The sequence below is a fragment of the Muscardinus avellanarius genome (genome assembly GCF_963383645.1).
Source record: "Muscardinus avellanarius genome assembly, chromosome: 2".
NCBI lineage: Eukaryota > Metazoa > Chordata > Mammalia > Rodentia > Gliridae > Muscardinus > Muscardinus avellanarius.
This window is the reverse complement of record NC_137787.1, coordinates 73,921,028-73,947,662: the sequence shown is the minus strand read 5'-3', so window position 1 is coordinate 73,947,662 and position 26,635 is coordinate 73,921,028. Positions and strand designations below refer to the sequence as shown.

At 35.5% G+C, this 26,635-nt stretch overlaps 1 protein-coding gene across 7 annotated transcripts in view; it reads left to right on the top strand.

Annotated features, from left to right (window-relative positions):
• Nucleotides 1-26,635, top strand: part of SLC4A10 (solute carrier family 4 member 10) — a gene marked incomplete at both ends in the record, with an annotated part of 320,758 nt that overhangs the window by 144,351 nt on the left and 149,772 nt on the right. For all 7 annotated transcript variants that reach the window (XM_080689857.1, XM_080689854.1, XM_080689856.1 and 4 more), the window contains one exon: nt 19,520-19,666. In XM_080689857.1, the coding sequence (XP_080545983.1) occupies nt 19,520-19,666 (147 nt within the window). The remainder of the gene's footprint in view (nt 1-19,519; nt 19,667-26,635) is intronic.

Sequence of the window (26,635 nt, the reverse complement as noted above, 5' to 3'; positions counted from 1 at the left end):
TAGGCAGCCAACTTTAGAACAAGAGCCCAAATTGTTAATCTCTCTTCATAATTCCTTATAGGTTAGACTGTATTATTCTCTACCAAAGGGACAGTGTAGTGTGTGAGGTTTTTACTTATTGTAACCTATGCCATATTCTCTGTGAATAACTGTATTTTATGGGTAAGTCTATGTAACATTTCCAACCAATCTCTATTTCAGAGATATAGTAGATGAAAAGAAATTCCTCTATATTATATTAACTATAATCCGATAAGTATTTAAAGAGGATATTTTACAGCAAAGAAATTGTTCTTTTAATTCTTAAATATTTTTCTTGAAAAACATTTTATACTTTGAAGATAAACTGCAAATGACCAAAGCCTCTTAAAATTAACTACATAGCCGGGCGTGGTGGTGCACACTTGTAATCCCTGCGCTTGGGAGGCGGAGACAGGAGGATCGCGCAGGTTCGAAGCCAGCCTCGCTGGCTTCAGAGACCCTGTTTCCAAATAAAAATATAAAACGGGTCTGGGAGTGTAGCCCAGAGGTAGAAGGGCTTCCAGGAACCCCAGTACCACCAAAAAAAAAAAAAATTAGCTACATAGGTTTATGTTAGCACTCTACTTTTTTTCTGGAGTTTTTCAGACATCTGAGACTTAAGTATGCTCATTATTTCGTCATGCAGTTTAATAGTGTGGGGGTAGTTCTCTGAAGGTGACATTGTCAAGTAGGTCAACTTAGTCCACTTCTTGATTAAATTCTTAAATCTCTATTTAGCTGCTAATCTCCCCCCTAGAGCTATTCTAAAAGTTCCTCAGCTGTATATGACACACAGCCTCCACAGGGTATCTTCTTTCCACAGGACCCTCTTGCAGCATGACTGGTCCACTGGGACGTTTTTTTAGGAAGCCATCAGCTTTTCCAATATTAATTAAGTGCTAGTGGGATACTGAGCCCAGGTCTGATGGCACAGAGCCAAGTTTATGTTTTGTGCTTTTCATTCCCCAAGGAGGCTTAGCTCTTGGCTTTGTCACTGAGACACTTGAGTTCTAGACCCTATTGGAAAGGAAAAAAATATATCATGGCCACTTTTTCCATTGGTCTTTACATTTAAAATATCATTTGAGCCAGGTGTGATGGTGCTCACTTGTAATCCCAGCAGTTGGGAGGCTGAAACAGGAGAATCTGTGGTGGAGCGCAATTGTAATCCCAGCATTTGGGAGGATGTGACAGGAGGATCATGGTCTGTGGACATCCTCAGCGAATTAAACCCTTTGCAACTCGGTGAGACCCTGTTTCAAAATAAAAGAATAAAATTGGGGTGGTAATATAGCTCAGAGGTAGAATACCCCTGGGTTCCATACCTAGTACCACAATAAATAAATAAATAAATATAAAAAAATCAGTTGACTTAAATGCTGATAATAGTGAAAACATTAAAGTAATAATTGAAAGTGGTGATAGTATTGTTTTTTTTTTTGGATTTTATACACCCATAATAATAGCAATAGCAGAATCACTGGAACTCTAATGAAATTAATTTCATTTGGGGGTCCAGTATTCTTTTTTTTTTTTTTTGTGGTACTGGGCTTCCTGGAAACCCTTCTACCTCCAGGCTACACTCCCATACCTATTTTATACTTTTATTTGGAAACAGGGTCTCTTAAGCTAGCGCTGCTGGCTTTGAACCTGCGTGATCCTCCTGTCTCAGCCTCCCACATGCGGGGATTACAAGTGTGCGCTACCACAGCCAGTGAGGGGGGGGTGTCCACTATTCTGACATTGCTATTCTGAATGTTTTCTTTTATATTTTCTTCCAATTAACTTGCTTGTTTCCCTATTCTATCTTAAAAATTATTTTATTTTTAAATTGACAGGTTAAATTATATGCAATCACTGTGTATGACACAATGTTCTTAAGTACATATATGTTGTGGGATAACTACATTTGTCTAATATCATATGCTTTATCTCACATACTTTTTAATTTTGTGGTAAGAACTCTTAACATGCACTAGGTTACATTTTTCATAATTACAAATATTGTTATATTGTTACCAGTGACAGTTACCATGTGGTACAAGAGATCTCTTGAACCTCCCTCTAGTAGACTTTCCTATCCTTTATTCTAAATCTCCTTGCCCACCCCAGCCCATTCGCCACCATTCCACATTGAGGTTTTATGTTTCCGCTCTCACTGGATTGTCCTTCTTCCCTGGCTACCTTGGTGTTCCTATTGCCTATACTCTCAAACTGTTGAAAGCACAGTGAAAAAACTAAAAACAGATTCTCCAGGCTTTGCTTCTCTCTCATGCTACCCCTTAATGAGTTTAAGGTGGGGAGGTAATAAAGGAAGCCAAAATGATTGAAATCATGATTAGAAGAACATAAAATTTTAATTTTCTGCTGATAAAATAAGCTTTTATCTTGCCTCTGGGGAAGAGAAGATTATGAATGTTCTTTTTTATTACTTTCAAACTGTTTCTAAATTACTTTAGAGGGATTTGCAATAAGAATACTATAGCCTTCTGAGCAAAAGGGCTTCTAAATTTTGACTTAATTATTTAAAATTATCCCTATTTTTCCTCTGCATAACTCTGTTTGTGGTAATGAAAAAATGCCATGATTTAATTAGGTGGCAATATAATAAGAAAGCATTTTTTGATTAATTCAAAACTATAGTACCAACACCAGCAATAAAATTAATAAAAATATTGATCATGAAAACAAGGCACAATATTTTAAAGTTGAGACATTATTTAATGTAAATGGTTTCTTCCATGCAATCATTGCTTTTCTTTTTAGGTTTTATCAATCTGCATTCAAGCTAACTATTAAAATAGTGCTCTGAATTGCTAACTATAGTGACAGTCTGTCCTCAGCCCTTTTGAATCCTCTGTTGCTTTAAAAACTTTTGACTACGTTTTTATTTTGAGATTGCGCTTTCCTCACCTTTCCTCCCTTGGCTTCCTCTCCTCTCAGAACATAATCTCCTTGGCATTTTTTTTTCTTGTTAACGCAATAGTTTCTCTTACTTCTCTTGAAGTTGCTGTAGTTTTCCTAAAATTAAGTTTTACTATTTTAAAAGTTATTAAAATCATAAAAACTCAGTCAGAAAAGCCCAAAGAATATATAAAAAAGACAAACAAAACAACATCAAAATCTTACCACCCAGAACTAATTACCCAGAATTAATTACTATTAACAGTCCAAGTAGAATAACATTCTTTATGTTATAAACAGATTAACTTAATCATGTCACTTGATGAACTTCCTGATGTAAATTTGCAGAATATTATCTGATAACATGTTATAAAATTTAAATTTTGATAAATGCTTTTATGTCTTCTTTCATAACAACTGTGCTTATCTATACTCCTATTAACATAGTGTGAGAGGTTCTATTTATTTTTTTCAACCTTTGGCAACTCTCATCTGTCTTTTTCTCACATGGCTTTTCTTCACATTTTTCCTTGATTTGTTAAAATTCTTATTTGTTGTGATGTCTTTCCCTACATAATTCATTTTCTAGAACAGTATTTCCACCCATGAATGCTGTTAGAACCAAAATACTGAGGTGTGTCCTGTATCCCATATGTATTCTAACAGCTTTTAATATGTCATGTACTGGGAATATAGCTATAAATAAATAGACCATGTTAGAGCCTACAAAACCGATTATAGGTATTACATACCAGATTATATGATGTTACTTAATTAAAAATTTGAAAAATTCTACAAACAAGTATATTGGCAGTTCTATAAAATATAGCTATATAGAATATAGCTAGACAGATTTTGTAGATATGATTTTGAATCTTGGTTCAGTCTCTGATATATGGCTTTGAGTGAGTTGTTTCTTTTCTTTTTTTAAACTTTATTGAAGATGGTTGGCATATAAAATATATACTTGACTATACAATTTAGTGAATTTGACTATATTTGACTATACAATTTAGTGAATTTTGGGGTAAGTATATATTGTGAAATCATCACTACCATCAAAGGCATAGACATATCCATCATTTCTGAAATTTACTTCTGTCCCTCTGTTATTATTCATTATTGTTATTGTAGTTATGTGTATGATTTGGGGGGCTAAGGTCACAACATAAGCTCTACCTTCTCAGCAAATTTTATGTATAGAATACAGTAATTTTAGCTATAGACATTATGCTGTATAGTAAATTTCCAGAACCTAATTACTGGCTAGCTGATTTTTTTAATCTGTTTCCTTATCTTTAATTGGGTTTATAGGAATTTTGTGAGGATTAAATAAAAATATTAATACAAAACATAGCATGATATTTGGTACATTATACATTCTTTGTAAAGGTTAGTTTCTTTATAAAGAAACTCTTTATAAGCTCTAAACTCTTACAGCTATCTTAAGCATCAAATGACTTGGAATTTACTCTACTTTAAATTTTGTTTGCCTTTTTTCTTTAGGTAATGAGATATTTATTAGGTAATACTTTTATAATTATTCTTAAGTTTAGATGTATTTATTATATACTGTCAATTTAGAATTGTAAAAATGTCTCTCAAACCTCTTCTGCTACATTTTGCCATTTATGTTCTGAATAGAGGGTAACCTGCAGAGTTGGAGAGGGTGGTTAACAAAGAATACAGCATGTCCAGAGAGAACAGAAGTACCTCACTAACTCAGGTCAACATGTTATTTATTTCAATGTCACTGAAACCAAAAGAAATTAATTGGGACTATGATCTTTTGAAACAAAGAAAATTCTGTCAAATTTCAAAATAAAAATTTAAAAAAAATTTTTTTTGGTGGTACTGGGGTTCCTGGAAACCCTTCTACTTCTGGGCTACACTCCCAGACCTATTTTATACTTTTTTTGGAAACAGGGTCTCTTAAGCCAGCGAGGCTGGCTTTGAACCTGCGTGATCCTCCTGTCTCTGCCTCCCAAGCATGGGGATTACAAGCATGCACCACCCCACCCAGCAAAATTAAAAATTAATAGACAAAAAAGCATTTTACACCCAAAAAAGCTTCCCATGTTTTAGGAATATAACAATGTGACAATTCTGTGAACTGTTTTACAATCTGCTCTTTCAGAAAGGTACTTAGGAAAAAGTTTAGCTGTGGCATTAACGTGTTGTTTAGGACTGACAAATAACACATTGAACTGTGCCCTTCAGTGTCACAGAATCTATGTTGGGCAAATTAGCTAATGAGCCCTGTTTAGGTTTAGGCTGCTGAACAGTTATAGATATAACTCAAGTCTACTCTCCCTACAACTCAAGGGAGTTGCTCATTTATAAGTGTATGCAAATGTGCTTCAGTGTGAAACTGCATCTCCAGATGTCTTCTGGTGAATTCAAATAGACCTACTTATAAATATTGAATTGACCATTAAAATGACCATGTCAGCTACGCCCCAGTTGGTAGCCAATATGAGTACACATCTGGAAGTGAGGACTCAGGACACAGGAGAAAACTTACATAAAACCAGTGTTATTAAAGGAACATGAGATTCAGAACTTCATGCAGCAACTTGAGCGTCTGATTGGATTGGGTGCAAAAGTTAGTGCAAGATCAGGAGCTGGGAGTTCAACCTTGTCCATTAATTTATGGGTGTGAAGACTCGAGCTATTGAGTAACATTTCTTTGCTTAGCAAATAATAATATAAAAATGTAATTGTACTATTTCCCCCAGTGCTACTGGATGTATGGTGGTAAATTTTTGAGGAGTTCAGTAATTTTATATGATAATACTGGCCTGGGTTCAGCAAGTATTACTTGTTCAATTTGAACCTTTAAAGGCCTACAGACACCCCTGAGTGATATGCCCAACTACTTCTTGAATATTTTCTTCAATACTCTGTATGTTTACATGTGTTAAGAATACCTCAAGATGTTTTTTTTTTTTTTTTTTTTTTTTTTTTTTTTTTTTTTTAGAAACAGAAGCTTGATGAAGCCAAGCTAGTATATCTCTGGCGTACCTCAGTCGTGTTAGTGCATTTCAATAGGAATAGTTGTACATCTTGGAGCCACTCTTGTAAGAGCATCAATAAATTCATGTGCAGCTATACTTCTTTTGGGTATTTCAAATTCATCTAAGGTATGCTTACATAAGGTAGATCTATCCAGTTGGGGTTCCAACTGAGTCAGTACTCAAGAGATGGCATGGGATTCATGTGTCAAGGTTCTGCATTGACTTTACACCTATTGGTAGTCATTCACAAGCCATTTCTTGAAGCAAGGCCGTCTGTTTTATATTTCTAAACCTGCTACTTGTAGGTTTATATTCAAGAGAACTTTTGTATCATTATTAATCTGTTTTACTCGTTTTAATGCTTTGAATACATCCTTAGTAATAAATCCTTCTCTTGTACCTTGATTCATTGCATTAGAAGTCAGTTGGAACTTGTTAAGAAGTTATCTGCAACTGCTACCCTTATTTCTGATATTTGATGTTTGGCTTAAAGCTTACTGTGTTTTACTACCAAGTCTTTAGATTGTGTCTTTGCCACCTGTGAGGTGACTTGTCACATCCTAACAATGTTGCTCATTGCTTGAAAATCTCTGTGCTTTCAAGCTTTTCTTTGAAAATATAGGGCAATGGCTAAATTCCTGCATTTATCTCCACTCAAATTTCTTTGAGTCTGAAAACTTTTCAACAAAAATGGTAAAAAATATCCAAGAGCTTCCAACATCTCCTTGTCTGGTAGTGTCTTCAGGATTTTCTCCCCTCGGTAATGGAGATTGAATCTGGGGGTGCTTTACTACTGAGCTACACCACCATCCCTTTTTGTTTCTTATTTTGAGAAAGAGTCTTATTAAGTTGCCCAGGATTGCCAAAAGCTTGGAATCCTCCCGCCTCAGCCTTCCAAGTAGCGGGGATTACGGCTGTGCCACTGCATCTCTAAGATCTTACTGCATCTGGCTGCATCTCTAGGATCTTACATAGTTTGTGTGACCGTGGGTGGTTAGTCTATTCAGAGGTCCTGCCTGCCTGCCCTGTTGCTGGTACCACCAGCAGCCCTGGGCACTGGCACTAGGCCACTTTCCACTCTCAGCAACAGTGCTGCCACCTCAGCCCAATGCAAGAACTACACCAGTAGCACAAATAGTGCTTGTGTTTGCTGTTTCCAGTATCCTCTGCTTGTACACAGTCCTGTATGAAGTTTCTTATCCCTATCAATTTTGGGCTACGAAAAAGAATCAACACTTTTTACTTTTTAAATTATTATTAATTTGGATTTTGTTGAGATGTCATGAGTTAATATTTTCCAATTGTTTTCAAATCAGAATAATTTCCCTCTGTTTAATACTCTCTTTTATCCTGTCTATCCAACCCTCCTTCATTTGTAACATCTTAATCTTCCTTCCAAATATTTTTTATCTCTCAGTTGTTGTTGATTGACAAACCATAACCAAATTTGGTGGCTTCAAATGGCAACCATTTATGGGGGGTCATAATTCTATCGATTGTCAATTTGGGCTGGACTTGGCCAGTTAGTTCTTTGGATCTGCATCAGGAGGGTCTTGCATCTACAAGTGAGCAGATGAGTTAGCAGCTGAGGCTAGCTGGTTTATGAAATCCTCAACTGGGCACTATCAACTGGAGATTCTCTCTACATGATCTCTTTTCATCTACCTAGATTATCGCCAAGCTACTCCGCACATGCTGACATGGTTGTGACACATTTGCCAATGTCCCATAAGTTAAAAAAATCCATATGGCCAAGACTAAAGTCAAAAGTTGAAGGAATATATCCTACCTCTTAATGGAAGAAACTGCTAAAACATTGTGGCCATTTAAAAAATCCACCACATTAACTATTTCACATTTAAACATCTCTATGAAAATGCCAAGTGTTTTTATTTTTGCTTTTGGATGTTTTAATTGTTTTATCCCTTCCATTTCACAGTTGAATTCCATCATCATTTCTCATGGAAATCTAACTTTTCTCAACAACTCTTCAGGTTTTCCAAGCAAGCCCTTCTGTCCTTAATTACCATAATTCACAGAATGTGCCCTTTCAACATGTGCACACATCTCGTGCATTAATACAATACAAAACTAAATCTGGAAAAAATTTACAGTTTTACATCTTTGCTCATTTTACAACCTTTTCCCTGAAGCAAAGTGGCAGAGATGTTAGAAATCATAACTTAATTAAGGTGGGGTTGAAGATGTGGGTAAATTCCACCATTTTTGCATTCATTTTAAGGTATTACAAAATATATCTTTCTCTTGAAAAAGAAGACATAAATATCTTAAGGTAACTGTGAAATTGCAAGCATTTGTGATTATGAATAAATATGCTCTGTTACCTTGGTTTTTCTTCCTCTTCCAACATGAACTTCACATTTCTCATCAAAGTTGTTTTTCTGGTTTTGTTCACAGTATTTTTTTTTCTAAACTCATCTTATTGGTCTGAAATTTAATTATTGTTAAAAGCCAACTCAAGCCCACTTTCTCCATAGAAGCTTCCCTTGATGTGCATGCTCTCTTTGATGTACTCTATTACTAACTCCTATAGCATTTGATGGATAGTACCACATATGAACATTTGCTTTATTACAGATTGTAATACTGTGTAGTGCCTTATACTTTCATTCTAATTCATATTACTTGGTAGTGTTTCTATTTTTAGACTTGAGTTTCCCAACTACTGGATGGTTTTCTTTTTGTTTGTTTGGTTTGGTTTTGCACTGCTAGGGTTGCGACCCAGGGCCTCACACAAAAGCTAGGGTCAATGGGGTCATAGGAGGAACTCCAGGTGAAAAAGGAGATCCTATGGAGGAGCAAATACGACAACCTAACTGTGGGGATGGGAGGTGGGAGAGGGAAACACTTTAAAGCGCATGATGTACTTATTCATATCGAAGTCAACCACTAAACTAAGCATGGGAGGGAGGGATGGGGAAGGAGTGGCTGGGTGATGTGTGCATTTATGTCTACATAAGTTTTTTACCCCATTATGATGTATAAATACAATGCACTAATAAAAATAAAAAAGTGATCTATCAGCCCCTGGATGGTTATCTTTTTTAAGTGACGGGATTTTGTTCTATAAGCATTCTCTATTATCGATTTTTTTGGACTGATTAGATTCTCTGAGCAATGTCAAAATTGAACATTTAGCTATTCTACAACTTACCCAAACTGAGAATTCTCATCTTGTTTTAACTAGAAAGTACATGCTATTAGGATTCATTCATTTATTCAAGAAATGTTGAGTACTTATTTTGTTCCAATATTAAAAATAACACTATTATTTTAAGATACAATGTTAATTTAGCTGTTGTGCTTTGCTTAAGCCAGTGTAACAAACTTGTAAGAAATAGTATTTCTGAAAATATGCCACAATACTTTTTAAACTGCTAGTAGATCTCAGACTATGTCTCTTTTTATGATCAATTGTAGGGCTTTCAAATTTTCTATTTTCTATCTAGAATAGTCAGTAATAAGTCTTTTGTTTAGTAAGCTTTACAAATATAGCCCCATGGCCAGGTGAATGTGACCAATACTGGCGTACCACTTTCCCTTTCCCTTCAGCAAAACAACACAAGCATCAACAGTGCAGTAGCCTAATAATCCCTCTTTGATGTACATGTACACTCACTCAGCCCCTCTTGGTCTATTTTTTTCTTTCTCACTATTGTTCTCTGTCAGCAGGGCATTTCTGTTGTACTTAGAATTCTTTGATATATTATGATAAATGATGCTTGTTGTGTTTTCTGACTCTGTTCGAGTCTCCATGGAATCAAAGATCACATGCTTACTCAGCTTAATGTACTTGACCTTTTCCATGACTGACACATCTAAATGGCTGTAGCAACTCAGTAATTATGCCCCAGCTGTGGTATATTCATTTAATGGAATAAAACACAAGTTCTCCTCAAGAGTAGTTAGTTTCACCCCCTCCAAGCCAGCTAAATAAAGAAGAGTGGTTTTTAAGTGTTATTATTAAGTTTAGCACAAAATGCATCTCTTTCCTCCTGACATTTTGTAATTATGCCACATATTAAGACCATCACCACATCAAGAGTTGTTTCAGTACTGATACTTAGCATACAATTAAGATATTTACAATAATTTCAAATCTGTGCAATGTGATAATTATTCAAACAACTTAAGTCAAAAGTTGAGGCTTAGTAAGGTTTCTGCTCAGAAAGCAGTATTCCCTTCAGTGAACACTTTGTTTTTCTTTATTTGAGAGAAATTTTGTTTTCTCTTAACTGACATATGTATCTTTAACTTAAGAAAGAAAAAGACCCTGAGGTTTTCCTGGGGAATTTTCTTTTCTAATCCATGACTGAATTCTAAATGCATATATTTTTCTCAGAATTCATTATGAATTCTATGTAAGCTTCTGGAAAACAGAATTTGCCTTTTGACAGAGACTCTATAGGGAGAAGTCTAATTAACTGTTCAAAGGCATACTTGAATAAGGTACTAAATAAGATTTTGTAAGATGAAAAGAAATAATAACCTTTTTTAGTTCTAAGCCTAGCTTGTAGGAATAGTTTCAACTGTAGGTAAATTCTGAATTCTAATGTTCTGTACTTATGTACAATATTTTCTTTTCATAACACTATTTTATACTTAAGGTTTTAAAATGTTTTCATATCTATATGATCCTATATTTTATTTTGGGGGGTTTAAACATGATATAAGTGCTGTAATTATACCTGCAATTACACTATTTGGGAGGCTGAGACAAGAGGATCACAGGTTCAAGGACAGTCTCAGCAAGTAGTAAGACTCTCTTAGTGAGACCCTGTTTTAAAATAAAACTAAAAAATAGGGTTGAGCATGTATCTTGTAGTTAAAATGCCCCTGGCTTCAATCCCAGCACCACAACAAACAAACAAACAAACAAACAAACAATTATATGAAGTTATCTATTAGACATTTGATTGATTTAAGATATATCTATTTGAAATTATTTCTTCTTTAAACAATTTTTTTTGCTTTTCTTACAAAAATATTCCTTACATAATCTTGAAAAGTAATTCAGACTAATATTAATAATTATCAAGTCAGAAGTGGGTGTGGTGGTGCACAATTGTAATTTCAGCATTTGGGAGGCTGAGAGGAAGATCCTGGTTTGTGGACAACCTCAGCTACTTAGTGAGACCCTTTGCAACTCAGTGAGACCCTGCTCCCTGCTCCAAAATAAAGAAAAAAATAGGTCTGGGGATATACCTCAGAGGTAGAATGCCCCTGGGTTCCATCCCCAGTACTGAAAAAAAAAAGACTATATATATATATATATATATATATATATATATATATATATATATATATATAGTTCAGAGCAATGACATCATTAGTTTCTTGAATTTTTGCTTAAGTGCATCTATAAGGATGAAAAAGTCAATTTAAAATATAATGTAGCCGGGCATGATGGCACATGCTTGTAATCTCAGTACTTGGGAGGCTGAGACAGGAGGATCCTGGTTTGCAGACAGCCTCAGCTACTTAGTGAGGCCCTTTGCAACTCAGTGAGACCCTGTTTCAAAATAAATCACAAAAAATAGGGCTGAGGCATAGCTTGGAGGTAGAATGCCCCTGGGTTCCAACCCCAGTACTGCCAATAAAATATAATATAATATAGTGGAAAATTGATGGTAATATTAACCTGGAGATATATGTGCTGTGCGTATTATGTTCCATAAGCTCTGAAGTGATGCCTAGTTCTTTAGGACAGTGTTATTATAGAAAACTTGGTAACAGAGAGAAGCACAGAGACAACGAAATGGACAGAATAACTTTATTTTCTCTTCTTATTACATTAGGGTACTGGAGGTGAGCCATGTGAAGGGAAAAGAGAACTAGCACATATCACTGTCTGTTATGTATTCAATGTTTACATCTATTCTGTTATCTCATATAAACTTTGAAGGCAATCTTTTAATTCATTTGTAAGTTTCAAATATCTGTACTTATTTACTTTGTCCTAAAAGCAAACATTAAGTTTTAGGATAGGAGGCAAACTATGATTATTATTTACAGCAGTAACCACTTTGGCTATCCATGACCCCATTTTTCAACTTCTGAAAAGAATGTACAGTTATATGCACAGGAGGGAACCCCTGAAATTATGCATAAAAAAGAAAAGCCCTGAAGTGAGGAGTCTGGGGGATTATATAGAAACTATTGCAGAGCAGTCTTCTCTCCTACTGAGAAAGAGAGGAACCTTATGTCCCATAGATAAACAAATCTCAGAGAAGAAAAGGGGAAGGACTCCAGTTTAGCCCTCTAGAATGTTAATCAGTAGAGAAACAAACATACAACTCTAGGACATCTCTCTAGTTCTCTCTCTCTCTCTCTCTCTCTCTCTCTCTCTCTCTCTCTCTCTCTCTTCAGTCAACCTTTCCCCAGATTCCAGTTACTCTTGCTTTAGAATTCCTCAACCATGTAAAAACATTAATATATTTTTTCTACAATTCCACAGCCATGAATGTAGCAGGTTTGGTACTGTTGATATGGTATTTGTGGCCCTTAGCTTTACCTGCATCCCTTTCTAAATGTATAGTGGTGTAATGCATTATTATGCCTACTAACTATATATTTAATTTAAAACATCTTTCTCATGCAAAAGGTTTATTTATTCAATGAATATTTATTGAGCATCAAAAGCTATCAAGCACTGTTCTAGGTATTTGGAGTATACCAGTGAACAAATATCCCTGTCTCCATATATTTATAATATCTGGGGATCTATTAGAAATAAAATACTAAACATAATAGGTTAATCACATTTAAGTGATACAGAAAAAGATAAAGGTATAGACCAATGGGGGGGACATTAAGTGTTCAGAGAGGAGAAGGTTTAACATGAAAAAGTTGTTTAGAGTAAGCTTCATTGAGAAGTTGAATAATGAGCAAAAATTTGAAGGTGGTGAGGAATTAGACTCATGTGAAGAATATACCAGGCAGTGAAGAAAGACAGTGGCAAGTCCTCAAGGTGGCAGAATAGCAAGAAGGCTAGTGAAGCCAGGGTGAAGCAGAGGGAGGAGGTTAGCAGGAGAGGAGATCAGGGACCTACCAGGGATATAACCTGCAGATCACAGTGGATCTTCTAGCATCTTGGAGAAACTTGGACCTTTTCTCTGAGCAAAATGGGGAGACATTAGAAAGTTTATCAGAGGAATGGCATGATCTCACTTGCATATTAAGAGGACAACACTAGCTGTGGTGTTTACAGCAGAATACAGAGATAAAGGGTAGACTGGAAGAATTCATCTAGGAGGCTGCTACAGTCATCAGAGCTCCATGTGACTGAGGCCCCTGACTGCTACAATGAAAGAAGGAGAGGTGGCCCAGTTCTGCATATATATAAATATATATATATATATATATATATATATATATATATATGCAAAATGCTGTCTGATCAAATTTCCATTGTTTAGCTGGGCGTGGTGGTGCACGCTTGTAATCCCTCCTCTTGGGAGGCTGAGACAGTAGGATCACACAGGTTCAAAGCCAGCCTCAGCTACTTAGTGAGGCTCTCAGCAACTCAGGGAGAACTTGTTTCCAAAAAAGTATGAAAAATAGGTCTGGGAGTGTAGCCAGGAGGTAGAAAAAGCCCTGGGTTCCACCCCAGTATCACCAAAAACAAAAAGGAAGAAGTGACAAGCAATGTTATACAACATAAATTGGCTAATATTTCTGGACTGAGATAATCTCTAGATGATCTAGAAAGTCCCTGGGTTCCACCCCCAGAACCACAAAAAACAACAACAACAAAACTCAAATTTCCATTGTTTGGTTAACTGAAAGGAAGGAGTAAAAAAATGAGTTCGTGGCTTTTGGTTTGAGTAATAAAAGGAAATGTTTCATCATCCACTCAGATGGTTGATGGGGGGCACAGTTTATTGAGGGGGGATGGGATGGGGAGTACTAGAGTATAGTCTCCAACAGTTGGGGTTGAGATGCTTATTATGCAGTTCAGTAGACAGCTGGATACACCAGCTTGAAATTTGAGAGATAGGTTTGAATTGGAGTTGGAAAGACAGGAGTTGCATACCCATAGATTGATTATAGTAAAGGTAGATTTAGTTTTTGTGGGGCCAAAAGTTTATACAATTTTGAGAGTTCTCTCAAGGAAAAAGAATTCAAAAACTGAATACATATTAGGCACAGAGGTGAATATATGTTCAGAATGAGAAAAATAGAAACTGATAAATAGCATAAGATCATAAGAAAATAGTTGATTTGATATATATAATTGAAATGAAGAGTATTTGAAAGTTTTGCTTATAAAAGGCCTTGGATGACAAAATCATCTTAAGATAGGAGTCCAAGGAACTGAGAGACCCAGTGTCCCAATAATTATTTCTTTTGTTTTGAAATCTCATGGACTAAGAGAAGAATAATACTAGAAAGCATGACACTAAGAAAGGGAGTGGAAATTACCTGGACCTCCTCAGGTAAGAGTAACCATACAGTAAAGTGTGCAGTTAATTATAAAACATACCATGAGATTGAAATCTGGGGCATTTCAGGAGAATGGAAGTTAACTGGTCTGAAAATAACAGAATGGAAGGAAGGAACACCATCTTGCTTATTCACTCACTCTAACAGAGGCAGAAATAAAACAAAGATACTTCTCACCCCACAGGAGAACTGTGAGGAGAAACAGTCATCCCTGAGGGGCTATAGGGGACATGGTGTCTTCCAGAGAAAGAGGTTTGTGTTTGAACAAGAAAAGTAGCTTTGGCTTTAAGGAAAAGATGTAGCGTGATGTCACAGAGGCAGTACTGAGCGTGGCAGGTTACGGCTCTGAATGAATGAAGAAAGCTTGGACCAGAAGGAGTCCCTGGAGGGCAGGCCATCATTCAGATTGGGGAGGGCAGGGTTTTTTCCAAGTGATGCCAACATTGCCACCCACGATTTCTTTCTCAACATTTGGACAAGGGATTTGGGGCTCACTGAAAGAGCTTCAGTAGTTGGGAGAAATGGATGAACAAAGATACACTTTACCAGCTTGTAACTTTACCTACATTAAATGTCATAAAATAATGAAACTTACTGCCATTTTTAAAGTTTTATCAGCGTGTAATGTCACATATATTAAAATCTTACAAAAATAATGTAACATGTCATTTTTCTCTTACTTCATTTGACAAAATAGGCAGGGCTGTCACCTATAATTATTATTATCATCTTTTCTAAGTGTATTTTTTATTTCCATAAAATTTCTTTCTTCCTTCTGTATTCATAGTTTACTTCTTTAGAGTTTTTCTCTTTTTCTCTTTTTATTTTTTATTTTGTTTTTTTGCGGGTCTGGGCATGGAACTCAGGGGCATTGTACCTCCGAGCTACACCCTTGCCCTATTTTTTATTATTTATTTTGAAACAGGGTCTCACTAAATTGTGAAGGGCCTCACTAAGTAGCTGAGGCTGTCCACGAACAGCGATCCTCTGGTCTCAGCCTCCTGAATGCTGGGATTACAAGGGTGTACCACCACACCTGGCTTAGAAAAATAATTTTCTGTCCTTCATATCCTACTTACTTCTCAATCGACTTGACCTTCTTGCACTTTCTGTCCTTTACTATTTCATCGTTTTAAAATCACCCATCTGCTGGTGTCCATACCCCTCATACTTCGCTCAGATCTAGTGAGAGAGTGTAGCATTCCATGGTGGGGGGAGCATTAAGTCTGGTAGGTTACGTCTCTACCTCGCGTGGAGGAAGCTTCAGCCAGCAAGAGCTGTAGGAGGACGGGCAGTCTTCCAGAATTGGAGGACAGTGTTTTCTCCAAGCAGTGCTAACATTGCCACCCACGCTTTCAACAGTTTCTTCCTCAACACTGAGAGGTGGCAACCGGTTATTTCCCAAAACTCCCCATGTTCTTTGGATCTGCTTAAACTCTAAAGGGCGTTGAGTAAGTTTCTTTGTTAATCGTTGGACCTAATTTTTTTTTTTTTTTTTTTTTTTTTTTTTTTTTTTTGGTGGTACTGGGAGTGGAACCCAGAGGCTTTCTACTTCCGAGGTATACTCCCAGACCTATTTTTTATTTTTTATTTGGAACCAGCGTCTCACTAAGTTGCCAAGAGCCTCACTAAGTAGCTGAGGCTGGCTTCAAACCTGTGCGATCCTCCCAAGCTCAGGGATTACAAGCGTGCACCACCACGCCCGGCAGGACCTAATTTTTTGAACCTTTTGTTTCATGAATTTTTAAAAGCACTTTCGAATGGTATTGGCACTAATATTTTCATTTTGTAGGGTGAATCAATTGGCTTAGAGAGATTAAGTGATTTATTTTCAAGATTGCATAAAGAAGGCAGAGACAACATATGAGTGCAAGTACTTGACTCAAACACAGATCATTCTTTTAATTATTTCTCTATGGCTTTGTACATAATACATCTTAATATTGTGGTAAATAAAATAATAAATTGAACCATATGCACATAGATGTTAATTCATTTCCCTTTATTTTCTTGCCAAAATAAAGCCAAAATGGATCCTTTGTGATTAGTAAAGAACTTTGTGTGCATCTTAATGATCCATCTTCACTTGTCTGCAGAAGCAAATACAGGACAGAACCCTGAAGATAGAGACTATTTTTCAGCTTGCCGTTTTTCAGAGGATGGATCTATAATTATTTTCAAAATTATAGGATATTAATATCCTGTACTAATATATGCATACATATTAGAAGAATGCCAGTCTCACTTCCAGTTCTATTAGAATTTTGAAGTAGTTTGACCCTGCCTCACAAAAGTATTTTATTGAGGCTGAGGCAGAATAATTGCAGGATTGCCAGCAGGAAATGGCAACTTAGCAAGACTCTGTTTCAAAATAAAAAGTAAAATAGAGCTGGAGGTGTAGCTCCGAGGTAGAATGCCCCTGGGTCCAACCCCAGTATTACAAAAGGAGAAGTGCTTTTTTCATAAAGAAAAATTGCACAACTACATAGACTCTAACAAGGTGGATCTATTATAATGAAATTTATTTATTCCTTTTGAAGAAACACTTCCAGCTGGAATGACATATTAAGAAATATAAGAAATCTTAAACATTGAGATTAAGAAATCTCTCAATGCTAATGACATGTCTTCTTAAACTAAAGGAATTTGGTTTAGGCTTTTCTTGCTGTATTAGTTGGCTAGGGTTGACATAACAAAATACTACAGACTGGGTGGCTTTGGCAAGAAAAATTGGTTTTATCACAGTTCTGGAGATGGGAAGTCCAAGATGAAGATGCTGGCAAAGTAGGCTGGGTTTTGAGACCTCTTTTCCTGGCTTAAAGGCAGCTGCCCCCTTGCTATGTCCTCACAGGACCTCTGTGCACCTGGAGAGAAAGCAATTGAGGGAGCTTTAATCTCTCTTCTTTTAAGAACATCAATTAGATCCAGGCCACCTCATAACCTCATTTAAACATTAACTGTCTCCATAAAGGCCCTGTCTCTGAATACAGTCAAAGTCAGGGCTGGGGCTTCAACACATGAAATGTGGGAAGACAAATGTTTGGTTTATAGTATTCCTATGATAGCATTTTAGACTATTTGGCATTTGAGAAAGAAAGATTATTTTTGGACCTAGTATATTGCTATCTTAAGAAAATCTTCTCCACATCATTCTCTCTTCTATGTAACTTGATAGCTTATACAAATATCTTTTCTTTGGTTATATTTTTGCTTCCATATAAAATAAGTTCTCTACTGTTGCTCAGTGATGATAGCTATGAAGCTTGACTTTAAAAAATAATATAGGCTTTATTTTTTAGAAAACTTTAAGGTTTATAGAGAAATCACACAGAATGTACAAAGTTTCCATATATTCCCCCTCCCTGCTATAGTATTCTCAATTGTTAACATTTTATATTAGTGGAACATATTTGTAACAGTTGAACCATTATTAGTAAATCATTATTAACTAAATACCATAGTTCACATTAGACTTCACTTTGTGTTGTGAAGTTCTATAGATTTTGTCGAATGTTTTTGTGTGGACATAAGTTTTCAACTCATTTGGGTAAATATCTCATGAATGAATTATATATTTAGATTAGAATATAGATACAGTGGGTATTTGGATTAGAATCTAGCCTCAGTTCTTACATATTTTTTAAAAAAATTAACTAAAATGGATAGTAGAGCTAAATATAAGATACAAAATTATATAATATTATATAACATTAATTATATAAATTAATTTTATATAATTCTGTATTAAAAGAGAAAATCTAGGTGGTTTTGAATTTGGCCAGGGGCAGAATGCTATAGGCCTAATATTTGTGTCCTCATCAAGATTCATATGCTCAAGTCTTAATCCTCAATAACATTTAGAAGTGGGGCCTTTGAGAAGTAATTAAATCATGATGGTAGAAACTTCATGAATGAAGTTAGTGCTCTTAATGTAGAAACATGAAAGAGATCATCTTTTTCTGTCATGTAAAGATAGAGCAAGAAGTCATCTGCAAGCCAGGAAGTGGTATTTTGAGTTAGGTCTGGTAACAAGTTGGATTGGTTTTGAAATGATAGATAGATGCATAGATGGTACATTGAGATAGTTGATATCCTAAGGACAAAGAAACAGCTGAATTCTAGAGACATGTAGAATTTGACATACCTGTAAAAAGATGTGTAAGTGAATCTGTCTAGTAGGTAGATGGATATGTAGGCTACCCAAAAGAGAAGAGTAACATCAAGATGTTGGTCTTTGATCCTACAGCATAGTAGATAAAATCATGAAGCTAAAGTTAGAGTCCTGGAGATCCTCTACCCTGAATGGGTAAATAGAAGAAACAGCAGCAATAAAATGAATATGAATTAAACCAATAATGAGATGAGAGATGACCAAGAAAAAGTAGTGTTATTGACAAGAGAGTAATCAATGAAATCAAGTGCTGTAACAGAAACAGAACTGGAAAAACTCCACAGGTCTCAGCATAGTTAGGCATCAATAAAATAAGCATTATTAGAGATAGTGGCTTTTATTTACACAGTTGACTTTGAAAGAAAGATAATTCATAAGATAATATAGTTGGCTGAGTATAGGGAAATAGGAAACCAATTTTTTAAATAAAATGAGTGTAATTAAGATATGGGATCTGGGCACAGTAGCACATGCCTGTAATCTCAGCACTTGGGAGGCTGAGACAGGAGGATTGCAGATTCACTGACAGCCTCAGCAATGTAGGTAGACTCTCAGCAACTTAATAAAACCCTGCTTCAAAACAAAATTTAAAAAAATAAAAAGGGCTGTGTGTGCGGGGGAGGGGGTAGTGGATGTAAAATGCCCGTGGATTCACACACATACATACATATACACAGAGAAATTATTAAGATAGTTAATAACTTAATGATGGTTACAAAATACACATAATTAGTATTATAAATGTTTGTGATGAGTTGTGATGTACTCACTTAGATATAAAGCTAATTACACTGTCATGCCCCAAACTTTGCATATCATCAACACTCATAAACAATTTGCTGGACTGAATTGAATTGAGTTTTCATTCACAAGTAAATCATCATCTTTGGTTCCCCAGATTAATACAAAATTTAATGTGTGCATTTACTTCCTAATGCAGGTCATCGAACACTATTTATTGGAGTTCATGTGCCGCTTGGAGGAAGAAAAAGCCATCGACGTCACAGGCACCGTGGTCACAAACACAGAAAAAGAGACAGAGAAAGAGATTCGGGCTTAGAGGATGGAAGGGAGTCACCTTCTTTTGGTAAGCATCATTCTTCTTGTTTTGCTCAATTTATGATGGTAATAATATACCTGCTCTACATCCATAATTAGCAGTATTACCTCATACTCATAAAATTTTTTATACTTCTATAAAGATTTTTGGCATATTTGGAGAAGGAGAGAGAAAGCTTGACCTTTGTATTTCACTTAATGTATCAAAATTTGATTTAGTTTTGTAACACATGTAATATAATTAAGTAGTAAAGCTTAGTTGTATATGCTTTTGATAATTTGTATAAATTGTGGTAAGCACTAAGGGTGTGTGTGTGTGTGTGTGTGTGTGTGTGTGTGTGTGTGGTACTGGGGTTCCTGGAAGCCCTTCTACATCCGGACTACACTCCCAGACCTACCATATATATATATATATATATATATATATATATATATATATATTTTTTTTTTTTTTTTTTTTTTTTAAACAGGGTCTCTTAAGCCAGCACGTGTGGCTGGCTTCGAATCTGCGTGATCTTCCTGTCTCCGCCTCCCAAGCGCGGGGATTATAAGCGTTGGCCACTACGCCCGGCTGTGCTAAGGGTTTTAAAAACCCACGGGAAAATGCTGATTTTATGTTCCCATTCATAAAATGCTGTCCAAATTTTACTCTTAGGATTTGACTGTTCTGCTATTTAGAATGTTTTTCCCTTTGAAGGCACATATGGAATACCAAAGTATGTATTTTGTAGTTTTTAATAATCTCTAAGTACCATGAGAGCCCACATACACGATGTAACTGAGATCCTGGCATTGTTTCTTGCCCGTCTTCTATGACCTTCTGACCTCTGCCACTGCACTGAGCTCACCAACCACCCAGGAGCACTGGGTATCTGAGTCCCTAGTTCACCCACCTCACTCCACAGTCTCTCTTTTCTTATGCAACTACTTGGCCTCTCCATTTTTCTGTCTGCAAGTTATTATTCTTCTTTCTGTCTTTACTTATACTACTTTTTATAGAGTCTATCAAGGATCCCCAGCTATTTCTAGGCATGTCCCCTTAAACTGAAACAGAGAATATTCAGAGGTATCATCTTCCTTTGGTCTGTCAAGATTACTTTTACTCTCTATGAATTTGTAGTATTTTTTTTTTTTTTTACAGATACTCAAGTTTTTTCTTTTTGCTCATTTTCACATTAGGTAAGGTATTCTTGCCATATGTATTTAGCTATATCTTAAGGTTGCTTAGAGAGGCTGCTACCAGCATGTTGCTTATCTCCACCACTCATAGAGATATAGGCACTAAACTCTGCATACCATGCACTTCTACCAGGGGTGGGGTGGCTGGGGGAGCATGTCAAGTAGAGTACACTGGGCATTCTGCCCCAGTGTAAAAAGGATGGTTGTCTTTGAGTTTGTGGGCAGTTGTGCACTCTCTCACCCCCTTAGGCATGTTCTGTTTTATAAGGTAGAGTTTGAGTGTAGAATAAAGAGATAGTTGGGTAGATTTTTCTTATCCAAGATCTTCTTATAGTTAGTAAAGATTTTCTCTTAAATTCTGGGAATGGGTTACATTTTGGACTAAGCTTTAATGGTGAGTTTTCACTATCTTTTTGTATTTGAAAAAATACAATCTCAGAATTGTTTAATAAGCAAGAATAAATTATGTTTATCATTAATTTCTTGTTTCTCTGCCTCTGTTTTCTTTTTTTCTCTTTTATGTGAATGGATGTATTATTTCTTTTTTTTTCTAGAACAGTGATTTTCACTGCTGATAGAACTTGAGAGTTCTGAAAACATTAATGCCCAAACCTTACACTAATCCAAATCTCTGTGCTTCAGGTCCAAGTATGGAAATTTAAAAAAATGCCCCAGGTGATTCTACTATGTAGCCCATGTTCTAGAAACTGTTCTAGAAACTTTGCTATTCAACATGTGGTCCATGAACCAGGAATTTGTGGTCCATGAACCAGGAATTTGGGCATCACACTTGAGCTCATTACAAACCAGATTATCAAGCTCCTCTATCCAAGACCTCTTGAATATCTGTATATTTGCAATGTTCTTAGGTTACTTATATGCATGTTAAAATTTGAAAAAGAGTGTTCTAGAACATGGCTTATCAACCATGTTGTACATTAAAATAATATAATCTAAGGGGCTTAAAAAAAACACATCAGAGCTGAGCCTTACCTTCAAAGACTGTTTTTTTGTTTTTTGTTTTGTTTTTGTGGTTTTTTTTTTTTTTTTTTTTTTTTTTTTTTTTTTGGTGTTACTGGGGTTCCTGGAAGCCCTTCTACCTCCAGGCTACACTCCCAGACCTATTTTGTACTTTTTATTTTTGGAAACAGATTTGGATGTTACCTGCTTCCTTCCTACCCTAACCATCTTGAATATCATTGTTGATGTTTAGACCCAACTCATGTTTTATCAGGGACAATTGTTAGACTTCTGGTAATCTCCAAAGTGTAGAACTTCCTACATTACTTCCCCCCACCCCCGAGTTTCTTTAAGAGTAGACATTTTCCTTTATACCTATTTCACAGTCAGCTCCATTGTCTTTATAATCAAGTACTCAGTCACATGCTGAGACTGAAACCATATTCTCAACACCATCCTCTTTTTTTTTTTTTTTGCAGTATTGAGGCTGGAATTCAGGGGCATTCTACCTCTGAGCTACACCCCAGCCCTATTTCTTTTTTATTCTTTATTTTCAAACTGAGTTGTAAAGGATCCCATTAAGTAGCTGAGGCTGGCCATAAACCTGGATCCTCCTGTTTCAGCCTCCCAAATGTTGGGATTACAAGTGTGCACCACCACACCCAGGTAGTACCATCCCTCTTGATTTGCGATTTGATATTTCACATAGTGAGGATATATGAATTTTATATGCTGAAAGCTTCAAAGAAAAATTCTGACCACTTAAGACATATTTTTGTGTGTGTGTATGTGTGGTACTGGAAATTGAACCCAGAACCCAGAGGCATTCTACCTCCGACCTACATGCCCATACCGATTTTATTTTTTTAAATTTTTTTATTGGTGCATTGTATTCATACATCATAATGGGGTAAAAAACTTGTGTAGACATACATGCACACATCACCCAGTTAGCCCCTACCCAATCCCCACCCTACTCCCTCCCTCCCATGATTAAGTAGTGGTTAACTACGATATGAATAAGTACATCGTGTGCTTTAGAGAGTTTGGAAACAAGGTCTCACTAGCTTGCTGAGAGTCTCACTAAATTGCTGAAGCTATCCTCGAACCTGTGATCCTCTGTCTTAGCCTTCCAAGTACTAGGATTACAAGACATATTTATTTTATTTGGAAGGATTTCAAGGAAAATTTAGGATAATGCTGTAGGTGCCTCAAAATTCTTCAGAATTAAGCATTCAAAGAATTCAGAAGAGAAGTCAAAATCTGTCAAGACATGGAATCATGTAAACTCAAATTTCTGGAGCAGACAGCAATTTAGAAAAAAAGCCTTTGGAGAAATGTTTGAATTTTGTCACTCTCAAAAACTTTTGTCTCTCCAATAGTGGAGCAATATCAGTAGAATTCTACTCTTTTGTGTGACCCAGTTATGCAATACAGTGTTGTCAGGAACCTGTTATGTTAGTGATGCAGTCAAGTTTTAAAAAAAAGCCTTTTATATCATCAAAAGAGACTATGCTTAGGTAATAGACATGCAATGAGTGTTTCAGATCCAGTAATAGGGAATCAATTTTTAGATGAGTTCAGAGGTAGACCAGAATTTTGGGTTTTATAATAGTGGTGGTTATATTTTGGTTATAAATTTTCATACCCACAAATAATTTTAGCTTTTGATAATTTAATTAACAAATACAGTATTTTCATAAAAGAATATGAGATTAATTTTCTTTTCTATTTCACTCAATTCCCCATAACAGAAAACTGTTAAAATTTTGAACCTTGCTATTTTTAATAACATCTTTTATTCACCTGCATAATTTGAAATTGTATTTTCAATTGGGAACATGAATAAGCTATTTAAAAATAATCAGTTTGAAGCATGAGTTGGAAGTCAGTGAAAATACGACAGATAAAAAGTAAAATTCAGAATAATTTAATATTGATTTCCCTTCTCCTTTCAGCAAAGAACAGGAAAGATGATAAGTTTATGGCAGGTGCAATCAGCTAATCTATAAGCAGCAAAAACATCTAAAAACCATGCTCTCTATTGAGCAATTATTAATGATATAGAATACAAAGATACTATATAAATAAACACAACCCAAGAATTAGACATAGATTTTTCTAGGCTTAGATGGTAAATGGTACAAATGAAATGAAGCAATACAGAAAACATGATTTCAAAGGCACTGCTTTTTTGTTCCTATTTTAACATCCAACTGGGTGATATATAAGCCCATCAAAATGTTTTTTAAATCCATTTTATTGTCCAAAGTTGTGCTTTTGAATTGGATTTCTTCTTAATGATTTATAGTTCTTCATATGCTATGGATATGAGTTCATTTTGAATTTAGATTTTCCAAATGTCTTTTCATGATTATGGCTGATGTTTTCACTTTTTAAATTTTTTTTTATGTGCCTGCAGACTTCAGAAAAGACTAAGAGGCTGAGATCCATATTTTCTAGGTGAATTTGTCTATGTTGTTATTTTGTTCTAGTAAATATAAAAGCTGACCCTTATCTTGTCCTACTATATTCTTGGTAGAAATACAGTTTGTATTAGTGTACTCTAATTTTAGTGACTATCATAAAAATAAATAAAACACTAATCAGTATAGGATATACTGCTACAATTTATGTGATATTTTAAACTATTGTAAAGTATCTGATTTTAACAGATATAAAAATAGGCATTGAATAACATTTTGACTATTTGCTATGTTAAAACAATCTAAGTTCTTCTTTAAGATGTTAAAAATGTTACAAGGATGATCATGAAAAGGACGTTTATGGACATATTCTAATACCTATAAAATAATTTCTATTTTAAAGAATGAAAAGCCAGAGACAGGGAGCCATATGTTACTTTGAACACAAGTAAAATGCCTTCTGTCATTTAATAAGTTATTCTGCTTCAATAAGTTACCCTCTCCTCCTCCAATGCTATTGCTATTGTGTCTTAGAGAAGTCTTCTGAATACCTGATACCCTATCTCACACTTTGAAATCCTTCTTATTCACAATGGTGAGAGTGTTATTTCCTCAAGTTTATTTTTTAACGGGTATTTTAAAGGTGTGTAATGGTTAAGTCCTTTCAAGTCCTTTTTATTCATAATGGTGAAGGTGTTATTTCCTCAGGTTTATTTTTAATGAGTATTTTAAAAGTGTGTAATAGTTAACATAGAGCATGATGTACAGAGAAATTGAGTTTGGGGGATCAGATGCATAGAATTATAGAAACATAGATTACTGATGCAGAATAAACTGAAAGAAATCATTGGATATAGTGATGAGAAAAAAAAAGTTTCAGAGGCACGAGGAACAATATACCAAGTTGAGACACATGTGGTCTCTGACATAGCAGAACAAGCTATGTCCTAAACATCTGTATTTTTCTGTAGTGGGGAAGTCCAATGGAAAGAGTGAGTTAATTTTTTAGTGTAACTCCAAAATTTCAATTTGTGCTGTTTTTTTAATGGGTATTCAAAGTACTTTTTAAGAAACCTAGAACAGCCAGACACCAAGATAACAGGTTGGTTAGAAATAATTTACTTGACTCTAATGAGATCAGGCTGAGAAATCATTAGATAGATATTACTCCTAAATTCTATGTTTATGAAAAAATGCTACCAGCTTCTTATTTCAGATAACTGGATCAGAAATAAATATGAAGGCTGGGCATGGTGGCACATGCTTGTATCCCAGTACTTGGGAGGCTGAGACAAGAAGATTACAGGTTCACGGTCAGCCTAGGTAATTTAGGAGGGCTCTCAGTAACCTATGAGACCCTGTTTCAAAATAAGAAATAAAATCAGGCTGCGGGTATAGATTGAAGCTAAAAAAAATAGGAGAGAGAGAAATGTATATGAAACACTATTTAATAAGTATATCTGATATTTTTAGGAATTTATTAGTCTCTTTCTGTCAGTATTTTCATTGATATAATCCAAGACAATTGACCCCACAACTTAGAGGAAGTTTTATTTGCTAACAGTATATTTATTTATTTATTTATTTATTTATTTATTTAAGATCTTGGAGTTCAGTCCATGCGAGGACAGGGTATCGAGCTAGAGCCCAGGAAGCAGAGCTAGAGCTTACTGGCAGGAAGCAGAGAGGGGGAGAACTGAACAGAAAGGAGGAGGAGCTGTCTATGATCCCTAAGGTAGCAGCACCATCTTCTCTAGCCACACCCTATTGGCCTTGGCTACCACCTAGATAGATCCATTCTAATGGATTAAATAATGGGTTCTCATTGCTTAACTGATGAGATTATAACCCTCATGATTTAACTGTTTAAACTCTGAGCTCTGTCCATTTTCCTGCAAATGATCTAATTTTGTTCTTCTTTATTGTTGAGTATAATTCCATTGTGTGTATATTCCATAATTTTATAACCCTTTCATCTGGTGTTGAATACCTCAGTTGGTTCCATAATTTAGCTATTGAAAATTGGGATGCTTTGAACATGGAAATACATATATTACTATAATATTCTGATTTCAGTCCCTTTGGAAATATACCCAGAAGTGATATACCTGGATCATATGGTGGATCCATTCCAAATTTTCTGAAAAATATTCATGCTGATCTCCATAGCAGCTGTACTAATCTGCAATCCCACCAACACTGTGGAAGAGTTTCTATTTCTCTATATCCTCACTAGCATTTATTGTTGTTTGGCTTCCTAATTATTACCATTTTGATTTGGGTTAGATGGATACTCTTCTCTAATATCTAGTCTAAGTAGTCAAATTTCTAGGTTTTTGATTCATCTCAAGTTGACTCTTGTGCATGGTGAGAGGTAGGGGTTTAATTTAAATTTTCTACAAATGGATAGCCAGTTTTCTCAACAACATTTG